The 18,874-nt window shown below is 45.2% G+C and overlaps 2 protein-coding genes across 5 annotated transcripts in view; both read right to left on the bottom strand.

Annotated features, from left to right (window-relative positions):
* Window positions 1-15,527, bottom strand: part of LOC135916539 (ribonucleoprotein PTB-binding 1-like) — a 36,008-nt gene extending 20,481 nt beyond the window's left edge. The window contains exons 1-4 of one of the 2 annotated variants that reach the window (XM_065449958.2): window positions 14,827-15,527; window positions 7,838-7,910; window positions 1,993-2,648; window positions 543-636 (exon numbers count right to left, since the gene is read on the bottom strand). In XM_065449958.2, coding sequence (XP_065306030.1) covers window positions 543-636; window positions 1,993-2,648; window positions 7,838-7,910; window positions 14,827-15,435 — 1,432 coding nt within the window. In that variant the 5' untranslated portion in view covers window positions 15,436-15,527. The remainder of the gene's footprint in view (window positions 1-542; window positions 637-1,992; window positions 2,649-7,837; window positions 7,911-14,826) is intronic. The other variant, XM_065449957.2, reaches the window with a different exon arrangement.
* Window positions 15,528-16,042: 515 nt separating this feature from the next.
* Window positions 16,043-18,874, bottom strand: part of LOC135916540 (polyadenylate-binding protein-interacting protein 1-like) — a 32,195-nt gene continuing 29,363 nt past the window's right edge. For all 3 annotated transcript variants that reach the window (XM_065449959.2, XM_065449961.2, XM_065449960.2), the window contains exon 10: window positions 16,043-16,533. In XM_065449959.2, the coding sequence (XP_065306031.1) occupies window positions 16,440-16,533 (94 nt within the window). In that variant the 3' untranslated portion in view covers window positions 16,043-16,439. The remainder of the gene's footprint in view (window positions 16,534-18,874) is intronic.

Raw genomic sequence — 18,874 nt, 5'->3', positions numbered from 1 at the left:
ATTAATCTCAGTGATTGGATGCAACGGCTGTAATTTAATATCGTGACGAAAGTTTGCACAGAGACATATCATAGTCATTTTTACACATTCACAATCTTTCTGGCTGTATAACACACGGCTACTCACTGGGGTTGTTGAAAATGACTCAGCCATTTCTGAAATTTTCATTCACATGTACGAGCTAGACGGTCACACACATTGCAGATCAAAGGCACAAAACAGACAGTGACAGAGAACATGCATGCCGTACGGAGCTGCAGAACATAGTCTTGTCATGCAAGTTCTTCACCGCATGTATTTTGCACTGTTTAATACTCAGCTCTGCGCCAATTTTTTGTAATGACCCATTTCACTTTCCATTTGCATATCACCCACTGCCCCAAGAGCAGGAATAACAACAGCATAACAGCGTACAAGTCAATGACGATGAGTGAAAACATTGAAAAATGAAATGAGACATCACAAAATGCAGCCACTGATATACTAATTCAGGAAATCAATCAGCAGGGTTCATGGGTCTGTACAAGTACAAGCAGACTCACCCTTTGAGTTCTGCACGACCGAGAATTGAGCGAGCAGAGCGGGCGAGAGTTGAGGCGTCTGAATGATACCATTGTTCTTTTCCAGCTTCTTAGCCTGCATAAAGGAACGGCACTCCTGTTAATGTACCACCATAGTATGCAACACATCTTAATAAAAGTAAAATCCTAGCTACACCTGTTCTGTGCTAGCTGAGCAACCTCACATTCGAAAGGCCATTGCAAACCATGCTCAAAACAAAAAATATAGGACTAAGAAGTCCTGTGTGAACATCCAGCATACGCAGCAATACACTTTGGACATTTAGCATCCTTCCATATTTCGTGGTAAAGCTCTGATGACCTCGTGAACACTTTGTGGAAATCTTGTGGGTGAACCATGCTGGGCCTCCATTTGGTGGTATTGATGACAGCTGCTAATCACAGCACAAACAAGTGCAGTGAAGAAAGAAAACGCAAGAGCAGAAAAGAAAAACTTGGGAAGGTCTGTATCAAGCACAGAAGCTACACATTAAGACAATGCCTCTACTGCGTGACTTTATTAACCTTGTTGCTGGTTTACGAATGACTTGAGAACTACAGTGTGGTGCAGCAAGCAAAAAGGATTGTACTGCAGCCTCAGTAAAGAGGGTGAGAGCATCCCCTAAGTTGCAAAGAAGAACAAGATATTACATGCTTCAAGGAACAAAAACAAAGTGGAAAAAAGCACGGACTGTGTGTAGAAAACAGACGGACAGAGAATCGGGTGAATCGGTGCACGTTAACAGAGAGCTTTAGCTGTCCGGTATTCCGGTAAAGGAAAGCAGACAGGGTCTTTTACCAGATGAGAGGAGGTGCAAATGTGAATGGCCTGCACGGTGTATCCACCTTGTGGCACAGAGCTGATATCGCACTGACCGAGTGTATTTTACATTCCTGCGGCCGATAATTTTCAGCAGCAACACAATTACGGTGCCGCCGAAAATTTACACCAGCGGTGAAGTAGAATACACGTGGTTACTGCGATATCAGCTCTGTGCTTGTCTCATTGAGCTTAGTGCCACCAGGTGGCTACACCGTGTAGGCCACTCACATTTGCGCCTCTGCTTATCCGGTAAAATACTAAGTTCGCTTGCATTTACCAGAGTACCGGACATGTTAAAGCTTCTCCACTGACCAGACCAGGGTGACAGAACCAAAGCACACAACAGTGCTGCGACAAAATCTTATTTTAAGCTAGTTGGTCGTTCATTTTTAAGAGGAATAGGCAGCGCAAATCGAAAAGGACACAAACTAAAACGTACATCCTATCAGTTCTCTTCATCTTTTTGCTCCACTTGTCTCCCTTCAACAGTGCAGTGTTGTTGCCTTCACTCAATGACGTGGTCCTGTCACTCTGGTCAAGTCATGAACCACAGCAAAGAAAGCTGCTGAATGTAGAAAAAGAAAGGGAAGGGTCTTTCCAAAAGCGTACCTGTTCTTCGATAATGCGATTGTAAAGCTTGTAGGCGCTCACGCCAGGGGAGGTGAAAAGGATGTTGAGGCGGTTGCCGTTGAGGCAGTGGCCGTGGAGCAGCTCCTTGGTCTTGCGAGCGTCCTCGTGCAGACGGAATTCCACTACGCCGAAGCCTTGTGGTACGCCGTTTACGATGGACAGCTGGCAGTAGGTGGGGCTGGCCACGGTCGTGAAAAGCTGCCTGAAGGCATAGATGTCGCAGAAGGTTGTGGGCAGGTTGCCCACGTACAGGCAGCGCGGATACAGGTCCGCGTAGTTCACCAGGTTGTGCTCGAGCCAGTCGCAGTGGATCTCCCCCTGGGCCACCTGCTTCTTGTGCAGCAGGTTCTTGGCCTGGCAGGCGACGGCGCGGCTGCAGTACTCGACCAGGCCGAAGCCCAGGCTCTCGTCCGTGGCGTGATGGTAGATGAGGAAGCAGCGCACCACAGGCCCAAACTTCTCGCACAGCTCCTGGAACTGTTTCACCGTCCAGTTGGTGGGCAAGTTGGTCACGCACAGGAAGCTGTCGCTGCTGCCCATCTTCAGCTTGGCGTCCGTGCCCAGCAGGGTGCGCGGGAAGTTCCAAGGCCGGATCAGCGGGTCAAACTCGTACGAGCTGTCCACTTTCATGCGCGCTGCGCACACACACATGCGCAAACCACCATCAGTGGCTGGACGGCCAAAAATGCAATACAGACAGCGGCTCTACGCCACCCATTGCAAAGGTCCCCTGGAATGTGCGGTCACCATTAGGTCACACAATGTCACCTGCTGGCACTGTGGTTTCTGGCACTGAGCTAATCTAACAGTGTTGGAATGTCCAGGCTGCTGGAGGCTTGTATACCCCAAAATTACATCAGTGCTGGCGAAAATAGCTCCATAACATGACTTCAAGTCCAGTTTAGCTGCCAGGCCTAAGGCATGGGGACTTTTGACAAACAGCGCATAAGAGAGAGTAGTGAAAGGATACAATAATAAAAGCGAAAACACAATCCAATACAAAAAGCCATAGCAGATGACAACTGGTTCATGTGCAGCACCATTGGGAGAAGCACGCAACAGTATCTCAAAGCTACAGTCAGGTTATGTGAGATGGCATTGTGAAGGGCTCTGGTGTAATTGTGATGACCTGAGTTACTTTAGTATACACATAGGTTTAGATTAAGCCAGAAATGGCATATGCACAAGAAAAAACAAGTGTACTACTAATGTAATTTGCCTATGCACCACTGCACATGCCAGAATATGGCCTCAGTGATTTCGCACACAAACATTGCATGCATGGGCCACTTAGTGCACAAGCAAGTGTGCCTTTGGTAATGTGTGTCGCAATACAACCCAGGTAAAAATGCTCACAGTCAGGCTACACTAAAGCTGCCGAGATCACCAACACTGGCTTTACACAAGAGTATGAAGATATCTAGGCTTTTATTACCCTATAAGCCCGAAACATAGATCAATGGCAGCGTGCACCGTGCTGGGACAGAAATCTATGTCCACTCTGTATGCAAGCGCACTTTGGTGTAAAAATTTTTTTAACAGATACAACATAGTGCAGGCGTAGGACAGCAAGGGCCTGCCACTCTGCTACCAATGGTTGTGCAGAACACAGTGGCTATAGTTCGCGCACATGATGAAGGCGAAAAAGCAAGGGTGACAGAAGTGGTTGAAAACGAGCTATTCCCTGCCACTTCCCAGTGGCAGGGAATAGCCCATTTGCAATGACTTCTTAGTGGATATTTCCAGGAGTCTGTGTGGGCGTTCTTCTTTTTCTTAAGTTGTATCTAGAGGCAAGTACTTCAAGGAGTGCTTTGTGGAACCATGAAAAACTATGTAAGACAGCATTTCTGCTCATTAAACACAGCCTGTTATTGTCACTGTGCATGCACAAGCCACAAACAATGTTCGTGTTTTCTAGTAGCCAAACTAATTTCACAATATGGTGTGGCAACCGCGGCTTTCACCGAAGGTTCTGCCTCAATAAGCATGGTGGCTCCCATCAAAAGCAGTGGCCCTTGCCTTTCCTTAACTCTGACCAGACTGTTTAGACTCTTAGTGTTTGTAAGCGATGAATAACCATGTAGGCTACAATTTTCTGATATTGAGCAAATCACAAAGACTGAAGGATAAATTACCAGTCTTTAAGACTAGCCATTATGGTTAGTCCTGCGGAGGAAAACAAACTGCATCTAGAGGCAGACACTGCCCACTGACACACAAATGTGGCATCACCAATGAACTGCAGAAGTGCTGTTGAAAGTACAAGATGCGAATACACAAGTACAAAACCCCATTCTAAATCTCGCTCTTACTCGGTGCTGTAATTTCTGAATGCTAAGCTCCCCTATTCTAAAGCTCCTATTAGCACTGTACCCAGGTTTCAATCGCATTCTCACAGTTTATATGCTGTACATCGTAACCAAGCATCAGTTATTAGCAAACAGCAACATTGCCAGGACCCCCAACGTGACAAATAAAAAATGCCTCGAACATCTAGGCTCTCGCAACGTGAATGTGACTATTTCTTTCTTCTGCTGCATTCTAGGCAGTAATAGCGTAAGAACTTCATAGTACCCAAATTAGCTATGGAGAAATCCACAACAGGGAGGTTTCATCAAGAGGATAACATTGTGATTCAACCAAGGATACTAAAACGGAGCTCATACCATGCCTGTTTCTCAAAAATCTTCGCACTTGACACTTCAACTGTGAAGCTTTCCGAGAAACCCATGCGAGTTTTCTTTGTATGCTTCATGCTACGCACAGCTGGATGACGATTTTTCCCTTTCATGACAACCGTCTAATAATACCACACCTGTTTCTCAGAAATCTTCGCACTTGACACTTCCACTGCGAAGCTTTCTGAGAAACCCAGGCGGGTTTTCTTTGTATGCGCCATGCTATGCACAGCTGCATGAAGATTTTTCCCCCTTCATGACAACCCTCTACCCTTTCTTTCCACAATAAATATGCGCACGCAAGCTACAAATAAAATAAAAGAAACCAGGCTAAAAAGAACTGATCAAATTTTAGTTAAACAGAAAGACGAAAAAGAAACAAGGCAACCAGCTGTGCTGCTGCTGCTACGCCCAACATTCAAATATCCATTCTAAGTACATTTACCCCCGTCTACAACTTTGTTTACACGGCGCTCAAATGGCATTAAGCGCAGAAACTGCCCTCAGCAGCATATTCAAACGTGCCTTACAATGTGCTCCCACAACCACCTGCAGATGACAACTGTTCCCACTTGACAACTCGCCGACAGCTGCAAACCATTGTTTTTTTCTGAGAGAATGTGAAGCAACACGTGCATGTACAGACGCTGCAAAGATGGAACACAGCGCGTCGCAACCCACAAGATAGAGGTTCTTGCCGCTGCTTTGAAACTTAAGTTTGATCCAGGCTTAAAAGATCAAGAAAACGAATAAAAGAGCAATGCTTCTTTGCAAGCCAGAAACGACAGCGACTTTTGAACATGTTGCATTTCCCAAAGGCCAGAATTATTTATTCAATTAATTTAATTCTGGGGTTTTACGTACAAGAACCATGATCAGAGGCACACTGTAGCAGAGGAGTGTGGAGTAATTCTGACCACCTGGGGTCCATTCGTTTGCACCTAGGTCTAAGTAAACAAAGGCTTTTGCATTTTCCCCCCATCCAAATTGCAGCCACCACAGCTGGAATCAAACCTTTGACCTCGTGCTTAGCAGCGTAGCGCTATGGCCACTAAGGTACCACGACAAGGTGACAGAACTATCCCAATCAGTCACAAATTATGATGGAGTGTCAATAAATGCATCATAAATTACATACTTTTATTTCAAAGTGCCGGAGATTCCACTAGGATGATGTTAAGACCGTAGGAGAATACTTGGCGCATTTTCTAGCGAGCCTTTCTAATTACGCACTAATTAAATATTCAGATATTGTGCTGACGTGTAGCATTCTTTCACAGAATGAACTGAATGACCGGCTCAAAGCACATGAACGAGTTATACCCGCAGACTTCTCGTGCCAATGAAGGGAAAGCTATGGGGGTGAAGCATCTGCACATGCTCCGCCCCCTTTGTTACTATGCAAAGTAGTCCTACATTGTTTGACAACACTTTCGTTTCTTGAAAGTGATGCTGAAGCAGTGCAGCATACACATGTGAGAGTTTTGCATTTTTTGCATTTGCCCAAATGCAGAAGATAAAAGCAGAAAGACGAGTGAAATTTTAACACCCATCGGTGTGTTTTGTCTTTTTGTGCTCTCGTAAGTAATCAAGTAATGCTTCGTATTCCCCAGCTCAAATTAACGCGTGTGAAAATGTGGTAATTTTTTTTTTCATGAATACTCTTTTTTGTGTGCACTTTGCCTTCATTGCCAAAGAAAGTCGTCCGTGAGTACATTTATTAGGAGCAAGTATTACGAGAAACGAAAAACAATTGCTGTGCCACTGCTCACAGAACGCAGCCCCCCCCCCCCTCCCATGCCGAACATCAGAATCAGAATCCACTTTATTTCCAACACACTAGTTGGGGGCCCCCAGGCAAAAAGCTGTCGCAGACAGCTTGACGGGACCTGGGGGCCTCACGGTAAACACCAGTGGCAAAAACTATTCGCATACACATACATGTATGGTGTAACGGAAGGGGTTACACAAAGGCCTAACATGAAAACGTAACATTTAAAGGGACACTAAAAGGGAAGCACTGAACCACTTCAGGCTGATCAAGTACTCTCTAAGAACTCCATTTTCAAAAATTTCAGAGCAACAAGTTGATTACTAGAAAAGGAAATGAAGGCCAACCTTCCATTTCTTGATTTTTATGCCAAAACACTGCCGATGTCACAAATTTCAAAGCATTTTCTCATATATAGACCATCGTGGTGCAAGTAAAGATATTCGAAACTTTCTATGTTTTATCTCTGGCTCCCTCTGAATGCAATATTGAACATCTTCACCAACGAGAAATTAACTAGGCCTGAGCTGACGCTGCCAAAATCGAACCCAAGGCGGCATTGCCAGCTTGCTTATTGCGAGCAGCATTTCGGGCAAGTTGGTAATTCATTGCTTAAATGATATTGCGCGACGAAAAAAACAGCACGGACGTGAGATAAGACGACACACCAAGTGGTGTGTCGTAAATGACACATTGTGTCATTTACAGGAAATCAAGCCCCTTGTGGTAACTTGGGGTTTCTTGCTACTGGAAGGGTAACTTACAAATACAACTCAACTTTATTTTCCCTTTAGTGTTCTTTTAATTCTTCACAGCTGGTTGTTGTGAATTTGCAAAGAATAAATGAAGGCAGCGTATAGGTGAGAACATTTTTAAGCCGTTATCACAGACGGTTGTACATCAATGAGAAGCCCCACATTTTTATCTTTTACATGTGGCACCATCTAAGAAGCGCCAAAGGCTTATTCAAAGCTGGCAGCCACAGTCGTTAGCAGCATAGACAGCAACAAAGACTGCATGCATGAGGAGCTCTGATCATATTGCAATTTACTAATGCACAATAATTACCAGTTAATGGAAAATCCTTCTGAAATCGGGCCAAGCAATGAGTAGCAGCACAGAAGACTAGTGAGCAAGCTGGCGTGAGTGTAAAGACATCACGCTCTCCTACTCTCACGTGACCATCTTCCGAAGTCATGATGTTAATACACATATGAGTCCTGGGAAACAAAATTGAAACTGGTGTGTAAAAGCAGTTACATTGAAGTATTTAGGCAAAATGTAAGAATCCATAACTGGGCCGTGATTAACACTGAAATCCAGCTCTGGCACAACCCCCATTTCCCAAAGGCAAGGAAAGTGGCAAGGCCCTTACCTATGTGCGTCCTCCTGTTTATTTCTACCTTCTTCACCAGGGTCCCGGTTTGTTGGAAGAAATCAATGATATCCTGCAAAAGAGAACCACAACCGTCACAGCTCTTTCTTCCAGTTTCAGGCTTAGTTTCGAGAATTCATCTACTTTGACTGGAAGCACCTCACCGTGGAATTATCTTTCCAATGTGATTGCTGATGTGTTCAACCAAGTTACATTCCACTAGTGTCTACAGGAACACTAGGCCTAGCATCATTCTATAATGCATTTTCACAAATTGTTGTACATTTTCTCAGGGCTTGTTCAATTTTCTCAGTCATATATTTTTTACGTGTAGCTATTTCTTCCTTTTTTTCATTTTTACAGTAGCAGTGTGCGCTCCAATTTGTATTCCACTTCTATCTGTACTCTCTCTTATCTAAATCTCTAACTAGAGGATGTAAGGTACATTAAACAAACATAAATAAATGAGAAAGATGAACGGGTGACTGAACTTGATGTATAAGGCTCTATACGAGCAATCAGCAATGTACACTATACATACTACTACACCTAAGGTGGATTGGCATGCTGCAGCAGGTGACCACTGCAGGTCATGGGCCCCTGTAGACCATCTCTTCTCACATGACGAATAGTTAGTCTACAACAGCTCTATACACTATGGGATCCAGCATCACCAAGTCAGTTCAGCCCTTCCACGCTTAGTCCATACACTGAATCAGCACATCAGTTAGTGCCGTTTGTCATTAACGCAGAATGCATTATTTTTAGTTTTAGTTAAATTCTGGAGTTTGAAGTGATAAAACCACAATATGATTACGAGACACGCTGTAGTGATGGACTCTGATTTAATTTTGACCACCTGGGGTACTTTAACGTTCACCCAATACACGGCACACAGCTGCTTTTGCATTTCGCCCCCATCGAAATGCAGCCGCCATGGCTGGGATTTGATCCGACGCTCTCGGGCGTAGCAGCACAACACAAAAGCCACTGCACCACCACGACGGGTGTTACTTTAAATGCTGGCTTACTTGGGCACTGCAGCACCATGGTGTCGTTTGAGCAGACAAGATGTACAGTGCTATTACTGCAGAACAATGGGTGTTGTTCCGGTTGGTGTGTAGCACCCCTTGCAAAAAGGATGCTCGACCTCCATGCCTCATTGAAACGAAGGGTGAATTCCCAATTTGTCATGGTTGTCTAGAGGGGTTGCTGGTCTGGGAGGTGCCCCGCAGTGCTTACAGGCCCCTTTGTGTGTGTGCGACTTTAGATGAACCTTTTCCTCCAACTGTTAAGCTCTACAGGAGAACTTCCGCAAAGGAATGTCGCTTAGAAGAAAGGATAAGCGCCTACTATCCCGGACCTGCGGGTTGCCACCTGCGGAGGTGCATTCGTGAAGACGCCAACTGAGAGAGCACATCAGCTGCCCTTCTGCGAACCAACGTTGCCCAGAAGAAAGGAAAAGCGTCTACTATCCCAGATCTGTGGGGTGCCACCTGCGGAGGCGCGCTCGTGAAAGGTCATCGGATGAATGGGTACCGTCGGCAAGCACCGTGGAACTCGGTGCATATCACATTACGTTGACTTGTGCAAGATCCCGCCTACGACTTTAGTGGGCCTATATAAAAGGCCCCTCAATGTACTTTTTGACGTCATTCTCTTCTCATCTGTCACCAACTATAGAATAAACCGTGCAAGTTTCGCACTAGAAATCGCCCCGTCCTTGCCTGGTAGCCATGGTCTACCGGATGCCTGAAGCCCACCGACAATTCCACGCTACCCAATAGTAACATCAGCTGAGCTTCGATAAACAGGCATTGCAATAACTCAGCAGAGGTGGAGTACGCTACCCTGGAGAACGCAACAGTGCGGGGAAAATATATTAGGATTGAAAGTATGCTTTATTATTTTCTTAGCACACACCCTATGTTATTGATTGCAACTGTAACACTACCTGTCAATGCTCGGCGGTCTCTAGAACCACAGCTAGATTGCCACTGCAATGAGAACAGTTAGCATGGGTAAATAATGAGGAAAACTTAAAACATTACTAAAAAAAAAAGAATTTAATGCACTACTTACGATAGTACAAATGTCCTGACACGCTGCCAGTATTTGTGGCTTGGCTGTGAAAGATTACTAAGGTTAATATGATTTGGTCCAATGTTTCTTGCCACTCGCGGAGCATCACCTTTTCACAAAAGCTGCAGGAGCAAAAGTCGGTTCACCAGAGTGTGAACGAAATCTAGCAATCGAGAACATTGTGAAGTGGGTGCTCCTCAAGAGCTGCTCTCCAACATGCAATATTGCTGCTGTTATCAATAATGCAGCGGTTATGCCTCATTTGGACAAAATATGTGAATTGTGATAGGGGTAACTCCAGCATTGTTTGTATAAGATTCCAATTCTGCTGGCTGCATTACCTACAGGACTTGCAAGTTCATTTCGCTTATTTGGTTTCATTCATTCAGGCTTAGAAGTTCAAGGTCTTGGACTCCTGAATTTGCAAGGGACACACAACTGATAGTCAAATGGGCAGTAATAAAACAAAAATTATATTTAGGTCTTTGACATGATTCTCTGTGTTCTTGCTGCACTAAAAAGGGACGTTTTTGTTCCATAATCCTTCTCCTTTTCCTCCGCTAGTCGTAAGCCATCCTCTCTGAAATAAGATGCCCCATTTATTCATTCATTCACTAGAATCATGAACATAGCCAATTTTAATGCTGAGTAACAAGGAAACCGCAGACTAGTGGTCCAATGAAAAAAGAGAAAATCTTGGGAAACACTTGCTTAAGCCATTTCTGCATTTAAGAATGCTTAAAACTGGCTATCAGCATAGACGCCACATAGTTGAACAAATTTACATAGCTGCAATTGCATGTTACACTTGATGAGAATGCTAAAGGCATGTCAAAGCAGGAATACAGCAAGTCTGAAGAGTGTTCTTTTCTTTCAGCCAAACATCCTTGTCTACATCAGCCAACAGAACAGTTTCTTTCAGAAAGTTTTTTTAAAGAATGCGATGACCTGTTTAGAACAATACCTATGTATAACAGTGGTTCCACACTGGTGACAAAAATATGCATCACCATTGACACCAGCCTAAGTCATGCCTGCTGCACGACGAAGCAATTATCCATTTCTCAATTTTGACACACCCCTTATTTCTCTGGTGTCTTCGACTGCACTTCCCTTCTCTCGGCAACCATTCTGTCACTAATATTTTGGAGTACCAGTGATCTGATCTACGCACTACACGGTCTGATAAACTGCATTACTTCCTCTTAAGCTTCAGAAGCAGCTTGTCAGTTTTAAATACAGCACTGAAAAAGAAAAGTTTCCTGATATGGTACACTGAATCCTTAACCAAGATTGGCAGGCAAACTACCTTGGCAAAATTGTAAACCTCAAGAGAAGATTTTTAAAGACTGTTAGGTTGCTTTAGTCAAATGATACTGTCGATTGGCCTGACAGAGCACCACAAGAAAATAGGTCGCAATGTTAACTGGTATTAAGACTATGCCATTAAAACAGAAGAGAATCTTTTATCCTGGCTTCTTTTACAACCATTATACATACAGCATACTGTGCACACAATAAATAGAACATGGGGCCCCCATGTTACATCCGTCACATGTTACATCCGTCAGTGCACATTGACCAGAACTGTTTTACTCTAGCACCTGTGCTTAGAGCAAGCATATTTAATCTTGACCAATGTCACTGTCGGCACAGACCTCACAGAGATGGTGGGTTTAATGATGGGGAAGCTGATGACAAAGCCATGATGAGTGGACAGTAGTGGCAAGCACGCAAGAGGAAACGACTGAGAGCCATCCTGGCCATTCATTCCGCCAACTCCTACAGACAGCAAAAACGACTGCCATCGAAACGGGTGGCAAAGTCAGGTCTACGACGTTGTAGTTGCTTTGTGTTCAAGGCAGTGAAATGTCGATATACAATGTTTTTCTGCAATGACGAGTGTATGTTTTCTTCTACAATGACTACATGCTGCTGGGCCCTGCAGTGGAGCTCACATAGGATGCCTGGTGCTGAAGTTCAGGAAAGTGAACAGCACTGATGCTTTGCAGCAGTGAAAGCTCTACAGAGGCGCAGCAAGTGGCCTGATGACACATCCAATACCACACATAGTGGCTTTGAAATTTTTGTTTTGCTAGGACTGCACAAACAATGAATGCAGAGAATGATTTGCGTTTATGCGTGGTTCAGGATTACACTTAAAAATTTTTGGAGAGACAACTGCACAACCGAAAAAAAAAAACACTTGGCAGCCCCCCCCCCCCCCCCCCTTCTTCCTTCCTTGTCAGAGTATGGCTAACATCTGCAAGTGTTTTACTACCATCCACTCATCTCCTGCAACACTATGGATGGAAACCCAATATGAAATGAGCGACATAAGGTGAATACTCTCCTGTTGAGAAGCCAGCCTCCTTCAAGATTACATACATGCCAACCTGTCAAGTTTACAATCAGCAAAACTCCGTGGACAAGACAGCAAGGGGGAGGGAGGAATATCACGCATCCTTAATGCTTTTGCTGAGCACGGGTCTTTTGATTAATGCAAACTCACTTGTACTAAAGATGATTTACCTTCTGACACTATACACAAGCAGCAGCAAACTTGGAACTGCGAATACTGATGAGCAATACATTGCTTTCAGATTACAGCGACTTTCTTTCCGAGACCTTGCTGCTGCCATTTTCACCTGCTCTAGGAACTTGTCTGTACAAGCTCGCTCAAAGCAAGCACCCCACTGGCACCCTTTTCACTATCGGAAGACTTCCTAATTAAAGTTCCACAGGCAAATGTAAAACAAGTCTAAATCATCCAGAGGCATGTTGTCAACTAAAGCTCTCTCACCCAAAGAAAAGCCAGAGCTGTGTTGTCCACAAATTTGTCCATTGAAGACAGCACGTACCAATGGTAGCACAGGCTATAAATACAGGTGATGCTGTATCACTAACGATAACTAGTTTTATTTGTATGTTTGCAATGCACAGATTGGCTGTACAGTTAAGAAAAGTCGGCCTGGCCAAAGTGCCGTGTGAATGTTAACAGCAACAATCAGTTGCGGCTTATAATACATTCTACCAAGTTGGCTCACTTCTTTTTTCGAGACTAGAAAACAATATTTCTGCAATTGTGTCACTGACTGTGGGAGGTTTACTCGTTGGGCTAGCTGGTACATGATAAAATGTCAACAGTACATATAAATGAGACGAAGGAGGTTGACTTGCTACTGAACATTTTGTGTCGTTACTGATGACACTGCCAGGGTCATCGAGTATCGATAAATATCTTTGAATTTTGTGAACAATACTAGTATCGAAAGCGCTGCGTTCTTTGCGATGAAGTCAACATTTATGTCGGAGTTGTTGCCACAGCAAAGCCACAGACCATTTCAACAGGCAGGCGCTATTTTTATTGCGCGATGTCTGGTTCGCGACTGCGACACTCGAGAAAGTCGAAGCAGATAACGCGGGAAGGCCGATAAAAGCGAGCCAGTTTCAAGCAGCGACAGCACTGTGGCTGCAACCTTATCGCCCACGCAATGCAGCACAAGATACAGCACGACCCCAGAGTCGGCGAAATGTTGCCAGGAGTGCATATTCCCGGTTCGCCGAAGCGTAGTGGCTGCTTCGACTACTTTAAGGACACTGGGCCACGTCTGGCTCCTGACAATGCGTCGCCTTTTCTCCGTTCCACACCTCGACTTCCGCCATTTCGCAAACCTTTTCTTTGTTTTTCTTTGCCTCGGAATATTCCTGTCCGCCCACACTACTGCCAATGCTTCAATGTTCCACGTGCGTCAAGTCAGCGATCTCCCGACTGAAATCCACGTTTCGTCGGAGGGTAACAATCAACGCAACATCCGCAATTCATTGATAAACAAAGCCAACCAGGAAACGCGCGCTGAACGGTCCTCTAAGCCGGGGCCGTTTTGTTTCCGCCTAAGGTCATTCCCGTCTATTCCGCGCGCAGCCGCATGTCAGCGGGCTTCGACGTTTCGTCCCGATTTGTACCATGGCTCCGATCCAAAACAGATGGGCCTCTACATTCTCTGGCTGCGCGCAGCATGTCACCGTAGCGCCCCACAGACCGCCCAAAAGCTTCCGAAACATGTCTCCCCCCGACTGTCCTCCCACCGCGGAAGAACCCGCAACAAGCCAGACCGCACCGCACGCTGGCTGGCTGGCAGGCGCACTCCGCGACAACACACACACACAGGAAGAAAAAGTAGTGCCCCGCGTTGTCTTTTTCTATTTGTAAATAAGCGGCATACTGCAGCACGCGCGCCCGCCTGGGTCAAGTAAAAGCGAACAGGCGATCGAAGAAAATAAAGAAGGGGCGGGAGAAAAAGGCGCGCTCTGCACACAGGAAAAATACCACCATGGGATGCGGTACAAAAAAAATCGATACACTCGCGCACGCCACCGCCCTCCGCCGCCGCTATGCGCCTCCCCCTTCTCGTCTCTGCCTCCTCGCCCGCGGGCGCTGTCTCGACCGCTCTCTCCCCCACACATGCGCCGCGCAGTGAAAAGAATTCACGACGAAAATAACGAGCGCAGGAGGAAAGGAAAAACGGAATAAAAAGGTGTCGGCAGCGAAGCAAACACAACGCTGCGCATGACATGTTCAAAGACGCTGCTTTTCTCGCCGGAGGCAGCGGTAAATGAACGCGGGCGTTGCGCGGGCTTCCATGTCGCGAAGGCCGCACCAAACCGCAAGATAACGTCGAGGGAAGGGGGGGAAAACAAAGAAAATGCAGCGCTCTGCTGCTGGCTTTGTGGACGACGAAGCGGGAGACCGTCACTGCGGGTGCGCCGCGCCGAGCGAGCGCCCCGTTTGTTTACGATCGCGAAATGCTGCCGCCGAGACGCAAGGTTCGGGCCCGGTGCGCACGCTGACCCCGTGCCATCGGCCGAACGCGGCATGCGAACTGGAAACGTGAAGAAACACTCGCCTTTTCGGTGACTGACGGCGAAAGATGAACCATTTGGAGATTCCGCCCGCTGTGGAACTGGCGGAGGGACTGTAGCCATCGCTCCTCGCCCTGGCCCGAATCGTTGCCGTTGATAAACGGGCAGTTGGCATCTCCGCTGCATATTTTCTCGCCTCCTTTAATTTGCGAGTAGCAGTCCTTCATGGCTATTCCCGAGTTAAGGCCGACACTTCTCACACCTGCCGTTGAACAGGCCGCCATATTGATGCTTTTTAAGTCTGCTTTCGCGTCCCGCGCGCATGCGCACGGCGGGCCGAATTCATCTCGCGGGCGCAGGGGAGGGCCGGACACGTTTTTGTTTGCTTGCTGCGCGCTTGCATTTTTGCTTGTGCGTTTGTTGCTGCCTTGCTCGCTTCTCCCTCGTTCGGTTCCTGTCTGGCGGGGCCCGAGCGCGGCTGGCTGGCTGCGGCAACGCGTACTTACTGCGCCCTTCGGGAACACTGGCCTCTCCGGTTTTGAGAGCGCGCCGCGCCTATGCGGGATTTCGGTTTCGGCCGGTCGCTGGCTAGTAGCGGACGCCACTCCCCGTCCCGGCTTTAGCTTAGCCACGCGCACTGGATACTCGCTCATAACACGCACGTATTGCACCAAGAGCGACCGGCCAGCGCGGACCAGCCATTCCGGCCTCCGCGCCTCGGGGCAGCCTGTCACTCAAACCAGCTGCCACGGCGTGTTAGCGCTGTACTGCCCAGCACAAACGCTTTAATACATGAATCACTCGTGTGCTTACAAGTTACACGAGTGGCACCAGCAGCTGGTCCGTTACTTCACGTTGGAGATAAAAGCAAATTTACGTTAACACAGTGTTTCACCAAATAATGTTAACAGATTATCCCGATTCTTCTTTTAGCACCGTTGATTTCGGCATTACTTCACAGATTGAGCCACTAATCTTCCCATTCTTTGGCACAGCATGACATTGTCCAATACCCAGGATTGAATGAACTGTTGCACACCTTGCAGCAGGTACCGAAGCCTAGTAGCACTTGTACCTGTATCACTTGACATGGCGAATTTCTGGAGACCCTTTCCACACAGCCATTGCTTCTGTCCTGAATTTTCTGGCACACACTTGTTTCAAAGGCGAAGCAGTTCCGCAATGTTCACTCTACTGCGCACTGCTAGACAACTTATCCGCACAGCTCTCAAAACAAGCAGATATGGACATGACAGACAGTTCCTGCAAAACGACTTCTCTGTTTATTATTCAATGGATAGTCTTCGTCCAAAAAACAGCACTTTGTGCGTTGAGAATGTACAAGCGCTTGTTGCACTCCATTCAAATGGCCTGAACTGCATTGTAACATGAAAGATCGCCCGCGCAGGTGACAAATGTACGAAAACAAAAATAAATTGAGGTAACAGAAGAGACCTTGCCAACATATAAAAGCAAACAAAAAAAAGGGGCAAGGTGGCACCACACTGCAGTCACCAATCCACATAAAATAAAGCAAAAAAAATAATATGACGGCCCAAAAAATGAACACTTTAAGAAAACAGCCCTAACGCACTCCCCTCCCGCTCGTTGGCCAACCCACCCCGGAGCCCTCCCCTTCTTGTTGAGATACAAAAGTTCATCGTCCCGAGTCTCGGAGAAATTCTTCGTAGGCCGCCGCAACCTCATCGTCCATTTCATCATTGCAGTCATTGGCGTAACCGCTGCCACCACTGAAAAATTAAAAAAAGAAGAAGGGAAAATGAGAGAACAATTGTTTACAGGTACGAACAATTTAGTTAGGAGGTCACTAAATAAAAACACTACATCAGTCCAGCCTGATAAGCTACTCTCTCACAATTCTGTACTCGTTCGTTTAATGGTATAGGTGAATTAGTAGACAGAGCTACAATGGGTATGTGCAAATCTAGCCATATCTTGTGTTGCTTGTAGTCCCTTCAACATCACTGGTGAATTGGAGAAACATTTATATTCATCTATATCTTTTGCAAAGAGCCTATATGCATGCTTGGTCAGTGGAGAATGAAGGAGCTACCCACCTTCTCAACTTACAACGAAATGTGCTCAATAGTATTAATTACGACACGTCTAGTCATAACCAAAGTGAACAACTGCCATTTTAGTGACAGCTCAATGTTGAGTGTGTTTGTGCTCTACCAAAATTCCATAATGTACCGGCTGTGCCTTTTATTTATAGACTGTAAAGAATTTTTTTTTAAATTGCGTGTGGCAGGTAGCACAATCCTATTCCTTGAACTGCATTACTCCAAAAGGTGCACAATACTTGCACAGGAAATTAAAAAGGATAATAGACTAATTAACAAAATATCATTGTTTTTTTTACAAACTGCATTTTATGAATTGTAGCCAGTGAGCTTGCAAGGCATATCCACTTGGAACTAATTCTCAGAATGACAGCAGTTTCGAGATGATTATTCATATTATTCATAAACTCTGTGACAAAATATAACATTGGCATTCCAGTTATTTTTGCGATTCAATACGTAAAACAGTGTTTTGTTAAAAAATAAGTCAAACAACACTGCATTTTGACTGTAATGTTGACAACGCACATCTCAAAATCTGCGCCATCCTCAGTGTTAGCTTGAAGTTGGTACGCCTAGAAAACTCACCAGCTACAAATTCATAAACTAGAATGTCCAGTAATCAGTTATAAATTTAGTGAAATTTATCAGTTTAATCTGCATCAAAGAAAATAAAATTGCGGGGTTTTTTTGGGTGAAAACCATGATCTGATTATGTGAGGCATGCTGCGTTGGTTGCCCCAGATTAACTTTGATCCTCTGGGATACTTTAACGGCCACTTAAATATAAGTGCACGTGCATTTTTACATTTCACCCCCATCGAGATGTGGCTGCTGCAGTCAGAATCCAGCACAATGCCATAGCCACTAAGCTACCACCACATGCAGTTAGGCATTTCAATTTATACTTTGCTAGTTTTTTCTGCCTGTTTCAAGTTTTCCCATTTAAGGACGTGAATTGTGCTATCTGCCATGGATGATTTTTAATAATTCTGTATAATCTAAAGAACACAGTTATTGGGAAGACAAGGGGAGCCCCTTTTGTGGGGTGTTCACCAACTTTGTTGCATAACTGAGCTGAATAAGGGAATACTTCTGTTATGTTTCACTAGTTTTCATTAGACACCTGCTTCTGCTTGAAAAGAGTTCGATCACAAAAAAAAAAAGGTACGCTACACTCTTGCCACACGATCTGAAGGATTACCATTGCTATCAGCAAAGGCAGCTCCTTTATATGATAAGACAACAATACCAGCTCCCTACTACAAAACATATGTCCTGCGTTCACCTGCCTTCATGAATGCCGTTCTTATAAGTTATATTTAAACCATGCAAACGGTGTGGAAACTTGCCCGACGGCCAGTTTGACCTACTCTACCGACTGTGCCCACTCAAATAATCTCAGTGGTGTACATTTATGCCTGGCAAGAACAGTACGCTCAAGTTCAAAGATTAAAGTGCAGGAAAGTTGGCATAAACGCCTATTCACCCATGGACAATTTTCTGTGGCAACGAAAGATAAGCTACGGAGGCAAAGCATGCACAAGAGTGCTCCTCGAAAAGACAAAAACAAAAAAATCCTAAATTCTCATCCGGGTTAGCTGGGGAATATGAAACACTAATGTATTATTTATAAACAATGACAACATAGACAACCAAGTGTTAAATTTGACTTATTTTGCTGCTTTCTCCCTACCGTGTTGGGGGAAATGTGAAACCATCACAGATGGCAGCTATGTTGCTTCAGTATATATTTTAGGAAGTAAAAGTGCTGTCGGGTTCTGCCAGAATACTTGGCGCAATAATATGTGTGCGGAAGCTCTACCTCCACAGCTTTAACTTCACGGCCATAGAAAGTTGTCTGCAAGTATAGCAGCACTTTTGCATAATCTGGAGCTAGTCTTCAGTTGAAGGTAGTTAAAGAAAAGCAATCACTAATTTGTTACTATACACTAATTAATTTTTACTAAAAGAATGCTGTGGTTTTTTTTTTTCATGAATGTACTTT

The sequence above is a fragment of the Dermacentor albipictus genome, chromosome 9 (genome assembly GCF_038994185.2).
Source record: "Dermacentor albipictus isolate Rhodes 1998 colony chromosome 9, USDA_Dalb.pri_finalv2, whole genome shotgun sequence".
Taxonomy (NCBI): Eukaryota; Metazoa; Arthropoda; class Arachnida; order Ixodida; family Ixodidae; genus Dermacentor; species Dermacentor albipictus.
The sequence above is the reverse complement of the archived record's forward strand: the minus strand, read 5'-3'. Positions and strand labels throughout refer to the sequence as shown.